The sequence below is a fragment of the Thunnus albacares genome, chromosome 19 (assembly GCF_914725855.1).
Source record: "Thunnus albacares chromosome 19, fThuAlb1.1, whole genome shotgun sequence".
Classification (NCBI taxonomy): Eukaryota; Metazoa; Chordata; class Actinopteri; order Scombriformes; family Scombridae; genus Thunnus; species Thunnus albacares.
In genome coordinates, this window is record NC_058124.1 from 2541343 (window position 1) to 2554709 (window position 13367).

The following is a 13367-nucleotide window of genomic DNA, read 5'->3' on the forward strand; positions in this document are numbered from 1 at the left end:
AATTAAACTTACTGTATTTCCAACGTTCACACACCAGTTCATCTTTGCATCTGTAATCTGTTGACCACAAACAAACTTAAAGAAATGGATGATGGAAGATTAAACTCAGCCTGCCTGTTTTCTTTGGTCATGTCCATGGTATCAGCGTAGTAATATCTTCCCAGGTGTTTTTATGTAGAAAATAATGGCTTATACTGGTCTGTGCCACATTGTGTTCGCTTACATAAAGGTTTCATTCATCCAAAATACAACAAAAAATATATTTTTATTACCTCTAGTAGTATCTAGCCGTGTGGACTTGTGGTTTTATTTGTCCAGGTTTGAGAGATCTGTCTCTCTGAGATCTGTCTCCACTCCAATACAATGGACTTTATTTTCATAAATGCTGTCCCTGTCAGTGTGTATAATCTACAGGCCCCAATGTAACCAGTTTCCATTGGAAATGCCTTTTAACAAAGAAAAACTCCTTAAAAAATAGGTCCATATAATATTTCTAAACATGAGAGTAGAGTTTCTGCAACCTGCTACAGTGAGATATTATTAATTGTTAGTTCAATGCTTTATGCAATCCTGTATACAGTGCTTGAACGAAAATGAAAAAAGTGCCAGTACTCTAAAACAGCAGTCTGCATAGGGTGCATATGTAACATTTGGGGGTACAAATTATGCACAAGAATTGAGTCTACAGCCACGCTAACGGCTCTGTGAGGTTGTACTTTGGCACAGCAGTGCTTTGAGGTAAATGGGGACATGAGAATGCTAATATGCTCACAATTACCATTTTAGCATGCTAATGTTGATATAATGTTTGCCATTTTTGCCAATATTAGTTTAGTGTTAGCATGTCTATTAGCGCTAAACACAAAGTACAGCTGAGGCTGATGGGAATGTCTTAAGTTTAGGCATAACTAAGTTATTACAGTCTATCCTGAGGGGAGCATGAATGTCTGTATCAAATGCCATGGTAATCCATCCAATAGTTGTTGAGACATTTGACCAAAAAACCATAAATGTGAACCTCATGGTGGTGCTAGAGGAAAAGTCAGGGGATCAACAAAGTCATTAGTATACATCCACTTGGGACCATGAATGTCTTTTTTCAGTCTAGACCAAAATAGTGGGCCGACAGACTGAGAGGCATGCTACTAGCTAAAAAGGTTCCCTGCCTACACTTCAACCCAGGACATGGTTCGCACTTTTTAGGCTGCTAGGCCACCAGAACCGCTTCACATTAATTGATTTTTTATTTATTTGCAGAACATGCAATTGCCCTTTTTCCTTTTTTCAGTTTATCTGTAAGTCTCATTTCCAGTCAGTAGGGCCAGTAAAACACTTAACAACTGGAGATAGTTTAGGGAATCAATACTGCATTGATACACAATATAACACATTAAAAGCAGCAGTCTATCTGAGTGAGTAGAGATTAACCTGTGACCGTAACACAAAGAGAACAGACTTTTCTTTTAATCATTTATGAGGTGGACTGCCCTTCAACAAGCTGCCCCTGCCTGGTAAACACACACACACTCTACAATTAGAGCCAATTATATCCTGATCAATGAAGGAGATTCACATTCTCCAATGAAAATCTGATAACAGCAGCAACAGCCAGGGAGGTCAACCTGAACCCGCTTTCTATTCGTCTCCATTACTGGCTAAAGGAGGACAGCATGGGGGGTGAGAAACACAGCAAGACAACAATAATGACAAGTGTGTCTGCAGGGCTCAACAAGACTTTTTAAGACCTTGGTGATCTAGCCACGATAGAGTTTAAGATCAACTATAAATGAGCAGTATATGAAAAAGGACACTACAGCACCAGTTGGAAGGAAATATTAATCTAAGAGTGGATATGCATTGCAAAGAAATCTGCCATGACACAGTGGAAAAATAACAATTCTCACAAATAGATTTACTTAATCACTTTGTACGGGAATCTATCTAATTTATTTGAAGACTTGCTCCAGTTTTTTAGGGTACCCAAATGACTTGATCCTCCCAAATGTTGAAATCAACCACTTTTGGATGAATGGATTTCCATGTAATCTGTTTTAGATATTCATGGTTCCCAACGGATAAATTCTAATAACCTCACAGTCTTTTGTAATTCTAGTAAGTCTAGTTTGCCTGTTACTTTGGTTTATGACCAAATACCTACAACACTAAAGATATTACCATCAGCTCAGCTGTACTTTGTTTATTCAGATGTCAGTAACTGCTCACCGTCTGAAAACTGCTTCTTGATGACAATACAGTGAAGTTTTTACCATCATGCCTTTGGATTCAGATCATTAGCATGTTATTGAATGGAATGCAGTATTGAATACACTTATTGAATCTTACAAGGTTTATTTTTCAACTTTTGCAGGTAACTAAAGGCTAAAATAACTACAACTTATAATGTCTAATGAGCTTTTTGTGGCTGAGGCGGTTTTTGTTACAGCCTGATTAATATTCACATCCTGAAAATGAACTGAGCAGCATTATATATGAACTGTTCATTGAATGTACTTGACACATTCAGTGAACAGCTGTAGCCTACTGTACTTCACCAGATACTTACTCTAAATACTGACATGAGGTCACCAGCTGATTCCATGATCATTTATCTAGAGAAGAGTCTCCACTCTGTGAAACTACAGAAACACACAGTCCACTGGCAGTGGTACAGTGATGTTACAGAGTGCTGTCTCTTCACAAAAAATCTTTGTCTGAATACAGACACAGAGAGCACATTAATTAGAGAACAATCTTTTCATTTTAGCCGTTTCAGAATTAACATTAATTAGCTACAGCTGATCTAAGCTGCTGAAGATTTCTGTCATTTTAACCAGAGACAGGAATCAGGTTAAAATAAGAAGCTGCCATCTTTATGTTTTCTATTGCTTTTTGCTAATAAAAAAGTGAGGAGAGTTAAAGGTTTGATAAGAGAAGAGCGAAACATATGTGGATATTTTTCAAATACAAAGTGGAAGCGACTATCAGAACCCATCCCTAATCCTGCATGTACAATGACCCAGATTACAACCTGTGCTATTGCTGCAGAAACTGCAAAGAATCACTGGATGGATGAACCCCCCATAAAAAAACACAAATTGTAATTTTTGTATTTCTTTTTTGTACAGATTAGAACAACAAGGTACAATAGAGCCAGGTTAGCTATTTCCCTGTGCTTCCATTTTTTCATGCTAAGCTAGGCTAACCACATCTGACTTCCTCTCTGTTCTTAAAGGGGACATGTTATGCACGTTTCCAGGTTTATGTTTTTAATTTGGGATTCTACTGGAATATCTTTGCATTATTTACAGTTCAAAACTCCTTACTTTTTTCATACTGACCCTTTACACAGCCTCTCAGTTCAGCCTCCATCTGAAACTGTTTTAGTTCCTGTCTCTTGTTCTTTACTCGAAATTTCAACTTCTCAGATACATCCATACATGTTGGAGCCAGAATCTGATCAGAAATATGAGAGTGGACAATGCCTACAACATATGGAAAAACCTTAGTGACCAAGGCTACAGAATGGATGGCCGTTTACGGGCATGCGAGCCATAGTCAACTTGTTGGCAAATTAGACACATGTGGCAAACAAAGTGTTCAGAGCAGGTTGAAGCCCTGGTTTTTGACTTGCAGGGAGCATTTCCACATAAGATAACCTCAAGTTTTGAAACTTTGACCATGTTTAACATCATCATAACAGTATATAAATAACAGAAAACCACAAAAAGCATGATATGTCCCCTTTTCACATACACAATAATGAGATTGATATCCATCGTCTCTTGGAAAGAATGTGGATACGCATATTTCCCAAATTCTTTGACTATTCCTTTGATACATTTTTTGTATCAAAATCTGTAACAGAAAAAGGTTTTCAGACAGTGTAGGACAGAGAAGAAGGACTGTCTGGCTTATTTATTTCAGCAGTTGCTTTTCCTAAACTCGCACTGTTGATGTCAATTTGTCAGACACTTTGGATGTTTATTATGTGAGTGACAGTGTTCCAGCAATTATTTTCATCCATTAAAAGGAATGGCATTTGGAATTATCTGTCGGTACATTTTAAATTTAGTAAATGAGGGAATATCATCAATGAAAAACAACTTTTGAAAGCATATTTTCTCTTGTGTGTCCTCTGTTGTCTGACCCTTGTTATTTCACCTGAGGACACAGTCAGTGCAGCTTCAGGAAGCCCAGCAGGCATTTATCTGACACTAACAAGGCCTGTATTTATCTGGCCGTTGATACGAGCCATTGGACAGTCAATGGCTGTGTAAGGTCAAGGGAGTGGGGTGATTAGAGGAACTTTAGAATGCATTAACAAAGTCTCATAACTGACAACTACCTGCCTTGTCATCATCCATCATTGCTCCTGAGCCGGCCTCATCATTGAAGGCGGCGGCTTTATTTATGTGAGACGTAACACGTGCCCTTCCTGTGTGTGCCTCAGGTGTGACGAGTGCCGGCTCTGCTATCACTTCGGGTGTCTGGACCCCCCGCTGAAGAAATCCCCCAAGCAGACGGGATATGGCTGGATCTGCCAGGAGTGTGACACATCCTCCTCCAAGGTGAGTGTGTGAACAGTATGTGTGTGCATGTCTCAGAAATCAACAGAGGAAGAATTCAGTTGGGGTTTGGCTGGCCTTCTTTGATTTCTTATCATGAGAGTATTTTACTTTGTGTTTGTTTTGACTTGTGTACTCATTTAGTCAAATATTTTTCTGCAGTGATAATTGATAATTTAACTCAATTGGTACAATATCTTTATGGGAAACTTGGGACACTAAATTAACACTAAAATGAGAATAGCTGGTCCACTTTAAAGGTCAGTCCACTTTCAGTGAGCCTGGTCAGATTATGCTAACCCATTGTTGCTAACTTGGGGGCTAACCTCCTTCACTTTTGCAGCAGTTGGCGAAACAACAGATGAGACTTTTCTTTGTCTTGAGAAGCTGCAGCATTTATTAACTGACACACTGTAGTCTGTACTGTATGTTTACTGACAGCATTACAGCTAACCTTTTCCTTTGCTCTGTTCACATTTACCATCACTTTTCTGCCACTCGCTCTCTCATATTCACTCAACCACACACTCGCTATACACAAATTATGCACTGCCCTGTTCCTTAAAAGAGCTACACTACTCTTATAACAGTACCTTTCATGTAGATGTCCTTTGAAGAATGAGAAGAGGGAGGATTCTAGGATTTGATGCACTAGTCCATGACAGTTCCACAATAACGTAGGGTGTTATTGTGCTTGCACAGTGTGCGATTGAAAATCATTAATAGCCCACTGATATTAAAGAGGACCTATTATGCTCATTTCAGCTGTAAATTTTTATTTTTGGACTCCACTAGAGTAGCTCTGCATGAATCAAAGTTCAAAAAACTCCTTATTTATCTTATACTGGCCCTTTATGCAGCCCCTCAATATACACAGTTTCTCGTACACGCCGTTTTAGCTCCTGTCTCTTTAAGGCCCCCCTCCCGATGAGCCCACTCTGTTCTGATTGGTCAGCTTTAGAAATTCAGAGTTGTGTAACTTCACTGTTAATGCAAACCAAACATTTCCTGCTTTACTGCTTCAAATTAAAAGCTTTTCAAAAACTAACTAATGGGAGACTTTTATTGTGAAGAATTTACAGGAAGTAAAAACATGTTCCTCACTGAATTAGCGGAGCTTCGTTAGCGGCGCTAAAAACTGGTCGAAACAACAACATATGGAGCTATTTGGAGCTAATTGTTCAGTGGATCGGTTAGAAATAACGCAGGGATGAAGAGTACAAACAGAAACAACCACAGTGAGATGTTTTATGAAGAGCTGCAGACAACCAGCACACCTCCAACAGGTAAACTATTTATTTCACTTTGCTGTGCTGTGTAATGGTGTCATGGCTTGGCGCAACTACTCCCTGAGTGGAGCAGCGAACTCATGCGCTGTGCACACAGCAGATGTCCACATAAAGAAATCTGTCACAAACTGACGTCAGCTTGGGCCGAAAGTAGAAAAAACAGTTGGAAACCGAGCGCTCAGAGCAGTCTGAAGCTGCAGCTTTCTGCTCACAGGGATTACTCCTACACACGTTTACTTTGTTATTTGACATGTTGGCCACTTTTAACATGAACATCCGACATTGTGATATCATATATATGTCTGAAAATAAGGAAAAGCATAATACATCCCCTTTAATGATCGTGTGAAATTGTAGCAGTGGTGATCATATATGTGAAACACTGGGAAAGCCCTTCAATTCCAGCAGACTAACAAGCTGATTTGATCACTTTTGTATAAGTTTTAATCAGCTAGATAGGAATTACAATAGCCTTAATTAGCTACCGTATTGGCTTGAATATAAGGCGACCATGATTATATGATGGCCCCTCTTTTCCAACACCTGTTTTTGGAAAGATACATCACAGTATAGTCACATACTCACACTCACACACACAGTTTGGGAGTGGTCAAAGCTATCTTCTTCGGCAGTAAGCCCTTTTCAAACTTCCTGTTTGCTTTTTGAGCTCCTCATCTGTGACAGTGGTAATTGGCAGCTTGACAGATTCAGTCTGCATTCCATTTCTGCAGTAAAGAGGAAGAGGCTTTGGATTCGTTTTCACTTGTCTTGGATTTATTTCCTCTACGGCACAAAAACATGCTACACAAGACTTTAGAAACTCTTGCAGGTTAAACTGAGCTAACAAAACACTTTTAGTGGTGACTGACTCTAACACACTCACTATAAACAGACTTTAAGACACTTGGTAGCCTAGCAACATTAAGGCCACAAACAACCCATAAAGCAACACTCAATGTAGGAATTGGTTTTATACCAGTTCTTTCTCCATTCAAAAAGAATATCTGATGTTGTGAAAATATATATTAATATATTGAATATAAGATGACCCCCACAGAATAAAATATCATCTCATATTCGGGACAATACATTTCAGCTACAGAACAGAAACCAACTGAATTTGAGTCATTGTTGGATTTTATTTCCATCTAACTGCCAGCGATGGTGGCTTTGCAGCTATTTAGTTTGTAGATACTGTACGTCTGAAGTTCTTTTTACCAAACGGGAGATACCTTAGCTAATTATATAAGACATTAGAATAGTGGAGAAACATATATGGAGTGCTGAGGTCACAGAGGGCAGACTGTGCTCATGTCATTACTATAACTGGACCTATGCAGCTAACACTAGCTAGGCTGTCTCCTTTCTATAATGAAGGATGAACACAGGACTGAGTGTGCTGGAGCTGCCGATGCCTCAGCAGGTATTCAAATAAGATGGAGGATCTATAGTAGTAGTAATGCAATGTTAGTTAACTAATTTGTATTCTGAGTGGAACACAAACAGCATTACAGTGCTCCCAAATGTTGAATGTTGTAAAGAGATGGATAGCTTGAATTGTTAATAGTTGTCAGCTATCAATATGTGAACTTGCTGAATGAATGAAAAAGCCTCCACAATGTGAGGGCCTTTTTTCATTCTTTATTCTCCTAAAAAGTTGATGAGAAAAACTCCTTAGGGTACCTTTAAGTGCTGATAATTTGATAGAAATAAATAGATGTGTGTTTTAAATCACTACAGACAACTTTCATATGACTCATGCTTCCCTATTTGTTTTTTATGTGATTATTGCAGCTAAAAATGCTTGATTTTGCAGCAGCTATTCTCAAAAATTGCGACACGATTTACAATGTTTTATGTGCTCTTTTTGCACTAAAATTGCAGGAAAAATTGTAAGTAAAGAAAAATAATGTGATTTTTAAAGAACTACCACTACTGAAGAGTCAAATATAATCACATCCTTCAATAAAAAGCATATATATGCAGCAGCTTCAGTCACAGTGATTTGCTTATGTTGTTTATTCATTACAGGCAGTTTCTTAAAGTGATTGTCCAATGAAGATTTCCGCTTGTGGTCCACCACAGTGTTACAAGGAGTAAAAAACAGTTTCCCTCCATTATTGCAAAACATATGGGAATTGTTTTGCTTGGTTTATGTCGTTTTTGTTGCCAGGTGAGATTTGTCCAACTTCCACCTGAATCCTTGCTGAATGCGCTGCAATTACAGAAATTACCACAACATGAAATGCAGCAATTGGTCCAAATCACTAGCGGCTGATTTGGCCATTTCATTCAGTAATTTAGCAAAATTGCAAGCTCTTGTAAATACTGCAGAGATTTCTTGAATTTGCATTAATAATTGCGATTGCAAAATTCCTGGAGGGACTGACTTGTGGTTCTAATATTTCTGTGAATCCTATGTCTGGTCACTGCAAGTCTCCTTTCAATTACTGTAATTGTATGAAAATTAATAATCAAAATTTCAAATAGAACACTGATTGTCTATCTGAAAAAGGGCCTAAAAAGCAGGATTTAATTTTCATGGAAATACACACCAAACATCACGTCATCCTTACACAACTGTTTGTTTTCTTTTTGTTTAGTTGTTTGCTTGTTTTCATTGAATTATATTGCAATAAATGGTTACATTTGGCTGCTTCTCAACCTAATTGATAAATGTATCCTGATTTCCATTTCTTTAGAAACTAGTACTCTGTCCTACTAGGCTCCATCTATGTAGAAAATGGGGGCTGATTGATGGGTGCACAGGAGGTGAATTATAAAAGCCATAGTGGAAATGCAGAATCACATGGCTGAAATATTCAGTTATGAAGAAACCCAAAAGGTTAAAGCTCTCTTTAAATAAAGTGGTCCCCTTATGAAAATGTATAATAATCAAATTTATGCTTTTGCGTGAATGTACAATTTTAGTGTCACATGTTTATTTTATTTAACGTATTGTGCATCTCCTACACAAAATGTAGATACTGTGTGATATAATAAGTAGCATATTAAACTTATTCATTTACTCTTACTTAGCTAAAGTGATGGACCTATCTGTGCTCTTTGCCATAGTTAAGCTTTCATGCTAATGAAGAACAAAACCTGAATATGAGCTGAATATGAATAACAGACCAGGCAGCATGTCTCAATATCAAATGTGAACATCTGTGTTTTATCCATAAAGGGATTTAGGGTTATTTCCTGTCGACTGGGATTACACTCTAACTTCTAATGAACCTCACCACAGTTCTGTTGAGAAGAAACAACCCCCACATTTCAGCCATCTTGATGTGCTTATATCCTTAGTCTTAGTTTCTGAATTATATTGATTTTTATTCATCACTGAAGCTACTTTTTTTTAGATACTAAATTAAATGTACAGTAACTTATACCATCATCTCATTCTGATTCTTCATTGCACATCAAATAATCACATCCCCTAGAACAAAAAAAATAACAGTGATGAATCCTTGACACTGTCTTGTACTCTACGCCCCAGTGTACAACGCAACATCACATTCTCTCAGATCTGAGTCTAGACATATAAAAACTGAAATCAACTCTCAGTGGTGGGCATCCAGAATTCACAGAAGCTTAATTACAGAGATAACTCTTGTTTTGAATCATGATTTGTAAATTGTCGAGATCAAGACCTGCCATCAACAGAAGTTAGGGTTGCAGAAATCCATGAATAAAATGCAGCTGTACTGCCTGTGAAAGCTATACCTAACTACTAGGGGTGTGCCCAAATACAAATACATTATTCGGCAAAGCACAAATAGTGGGTTTTATACGAATATTTGTTTCATACAAATATTTTAAAATTATTTGTCGGGAGTATTCCCTAGAGATAAAGCTGAGCTAATGACACAAGCAAAGTGCTCCCAAGGGACTCTCCATAACCAGTTGATCCCCTTCTCCTTTCCACAAAGTGAGGTTGTAAAAAATAGGCAATGATGAAAAGTGCAAAGCAATAATCACCTTTGAAGTTCCTCCCTACACGTTACACGGTGTGCTGTCTCTGTGTTATGGGTGTATAAATAGGAAGAGGTCTGTCTGCAATGAAGCAATGAGTAAAGTTTAAGCTCAGTAGTCAGCGTAGTCGTCTATGATCTGGGAGACTCCAGTTCAAGACCCGGTGTGGGGACCTCCTTCATAAAGTAGTTTATTCATGAACACTTATTGTAACACTTTAATTTTCTAAAATTAAAAGTGTCATAAAAACAAAAAAAGTATTTTTAAGCCTCTTTCCACTTTTAGTCAAATACAAATACAGATACAAATACTTTTGCTGCCTCAACAAATACAGATACAAATACAAATAGTGAGATCTCTGCACATCCCTACTAGCTACATCTATGAAAAATAGTTATAAAAAATGGCCACAAAAATGGCATCCAGAGCATCAACACAGCTGCACAAGTTGTAAGTCAAAACTAACGACTCTTAAATTGACATATTTCTCTGATTAACATGAAATACCTTACCTGCTCCAAGCAACTGCTACCGCAGCGACCATGGTGACTGAAAATTACAGCAGGACAGATATGTAACTGATTAGATAGCTTACATGAACACAGAATGAATCAATTGAAACAAAGTGACTCTGATTATCAGGCTGCTTTAAAGCTTCTATGTGTAGGATTTAAAATTTTTCAACTTTGGCACCCCAGTGGTAGCCTCAAAAAACACACTGTGGCGCCTGCACACTAGAGGACTACATTGGGATTGGGACCCAGCACAAATCTTGCAGGAGCAGGCGGTTTTAACTTTGCTGCGGGCGGGAGCAGGCGGTCAAAAAATATACTGTGGGTTCTGGGATTTAGGAAGCACTGCAGGCGCAACTCTCACAGAGCCGGGCTGAGCGCTCAGTCAGCGCTCCTCCTGGAACTCCCTGATACCGCTACCTGCTGCTGCTCCTCCTCACACACATACACACACGCTCATGAGTACACACCACTGGCTGCTGCAACCTGCCGACTTCACCTGTACGAGCAAGGAACAGAAACACCAAATAATGCGTGTGTATTACATTATGCGATACCAGAAAATCCAGTGGGAGCGGGATTAAGGAAACAGTCCTGCGCAGGGCTCTACCACACACCCCTACCTCTCTCAAGTATATCCAACCTCTAAAGCAAAACATAGACTGCACCAGTTTTCAATGTGAGTATCTCATATTTCTACAAAAAAAAGTCAGAATAATGCATACAAATTCATGTACAAATTCTTCACACAGTGGCTTTAATAATTCAATACTCACAAAAGACACAGCAGAAAAAAAAAAACTAATTTCCATTTAAATACAATATTGTCTTATAAGGTTAAAATCTCAAAATGAAAGAATAAAGGCTTAAATTGGTTACCTGGTGTTAATATGGAGGGCTGTACTGTTGTTGACAGAAGTTGTAGAGAGAAGGCTACTAGAATAGCAGCAGAAAAATAGCTTCTAACAGCAGCAGTTGAAGGAGGAGGTTTGTAAATGATGAGACAGTAGGGCTCCTAAAGGACCTGCAGGTCCAGTCTTGTTTAATCAGACCTAGCCAGAACATCCTAATACTTTGCATTTTAAACAGAATGTTAATACCTGATAACATAAAACCTGTCAGACATTTGAGAATTTTGTCACATATACAATAGTACTATTAATGTCACATCTACACTCATGGCTCAAAGAAACAATAGACAATTGTTGGATGGAAAAGCAACAAACTGGCAACTTCTCTATGTTTAGAGTCTTACCAGTATTGAGGCTAAAACTATAATTTTTGTTCTAAGGAAAGACAGAAAAATCAAAGAATTTATCCCAAGCAGCAACTACCATGGCTTGTGGCTGAAGCCACTGCAGAAGTACCTCAAACTGCAATGCCACAGGCAGCCACTAGATGCTAGCTCCATCTGACTCCCATTCAAAAAGCCTCAAAAGTCTTTCTATCTTGAAATACTAAGTCGATCATTTTTTTTGAGCAAGTCATTATGGTCTCAATCACTAAATTCACACCCTCTAATAAGACCTCTTTGCAAGGCCTTGCAGTCCTGTTCAGTGCTGTTTCCATATCAGGCAGTGATGGTCCCTGTCGGGATACTCTTGATGGTGCAGGAGTAGAAATTCCTCAGTATTTGAGGAGATACCTGGAATTTCCTCATGCATCTGAGGTGAAACATTCTTGCCTTTCTCACCACTGAGTCAGTATGCAGCATCAAGGTCAGGCCATCGGTGATGTGGACACCAAGGTACTTGAAGTTGTACACCCTCTCTACCAAAAACCCGTTGGTATTAAGGGGGGCGTAGTTCCTTCCCAAAGTCCACTATCAGGTCCTTAGTCTTCCTGATGTTCGGGAGTAGGTTTTTGTTCTGCCACCAGTGGGTCTGCTCCTCTACCTCCTTCAGGTAGGCCTTTTCATTGTTATCTGTGATCAGGCCCACCACAGCTGTGTCGTCAGCAAACTGGATGATGATGTTGGAGTCAAAAGTGGCTACACAGTCATGTGTGTACAGGGAGTACAGCAGGGGGCTCAAAACACAGCCCTGAGGTGATCTGGCATTAAGGATGAGGGAAGAAGAGGTGTGTCTACCTACTCTCACCACCTGGGGTCTGCCCATCAGGAAGTCAAGGATGCACAGCGAGGTGTTAAATCCCAGGTCTTTGAGCTGTATGACTTGTAATCTGTCATAGTTCTTAGACCTTGCCACATGCTTCTGGGATTGCCCTCCTTTTTGCCTCCTTTACTGCTCTTACATTGTCGGCCGCTGCTTTTATGTCCATGTTTCCAGACGTGTGTGTTTACGGCATCCCAGATGGTTCTGGTAATCCACGGTTTCTGGTTGTGGAATGATTTAACTGTAGTTTTTGGGTACAGTTGCTTCTGTCGTTTCACAAATAAAATAATAAAATAATGAATTAGTTAATCAATTCATAATAATTATTATAATGAAATAATAAGTTGACCTGACTACCCATCCTAACCTCCTTTGTAAGAGGTTTTGTGTCTCTATAACGTCTCCCTTCTTCATTATTCTTGCAAATACAAGACGTCGCATAACAAGGAGTATATAAACATACGCTGTTTAAGTGTTTTAAGAACCAACCAATACTGTTATTTTTCTGGCAAGGACAACCTACCTAGCTCTCACAGTTTGGTCTATCTCCGATATAAAAAATATGAAGAATATGAATTTGAGTAATATCTGTAAATATTAACTGCACACTTCAAATCCCCATGCCAGATGAAACCTGTTCTACGCTGCATTTCCTCCTTTAATCATTGATTCCCAAGTATAGACTTAGTTCACATATTATACTTTTATTCTGCAGACCTTTAACAGTAAAGACGAATAGTAAGTATCAAGTCTCTGTGGCTTTCTCCCCCTCAACTCTGTGTCATCTCCCTCGTTCTGCAACCTCTTAGACATTGGTATCTCATTCCCTCTGGAGTATCTTGTCCCTATGAAGTTGCTCCCATCCTCCTCCTCCTCCCTCCCACTTGTTTACATCAAATCGCAGCACCT

General features: G+C 38.8%; 1 protein-coding gene across 5 annotated transcripts in view; it reads left to right on the top strand.

Moving 5' to 3' along the window:
• The window catches only part of phf14 (PHD finger protein 14), a 95918-nt gene that overhangs the window by 64764 nt on the left and 17787 nt on the right, over positions 1-13367 (top strand). For all 5 annotated transcript variants that reach the window (XM_044335171.1, XM_044335166.1, XM_044335167.1 and 2 more), the window contains exon 17: positions 4451-4568. In XM_044335171.1, coding sequence (XP_044191106.1) covers positions 4451-4568 — 118 coding nt within the window. The remainder of the gene's footprint in view (positions 1-4450; positions 4569-13367) is intronic.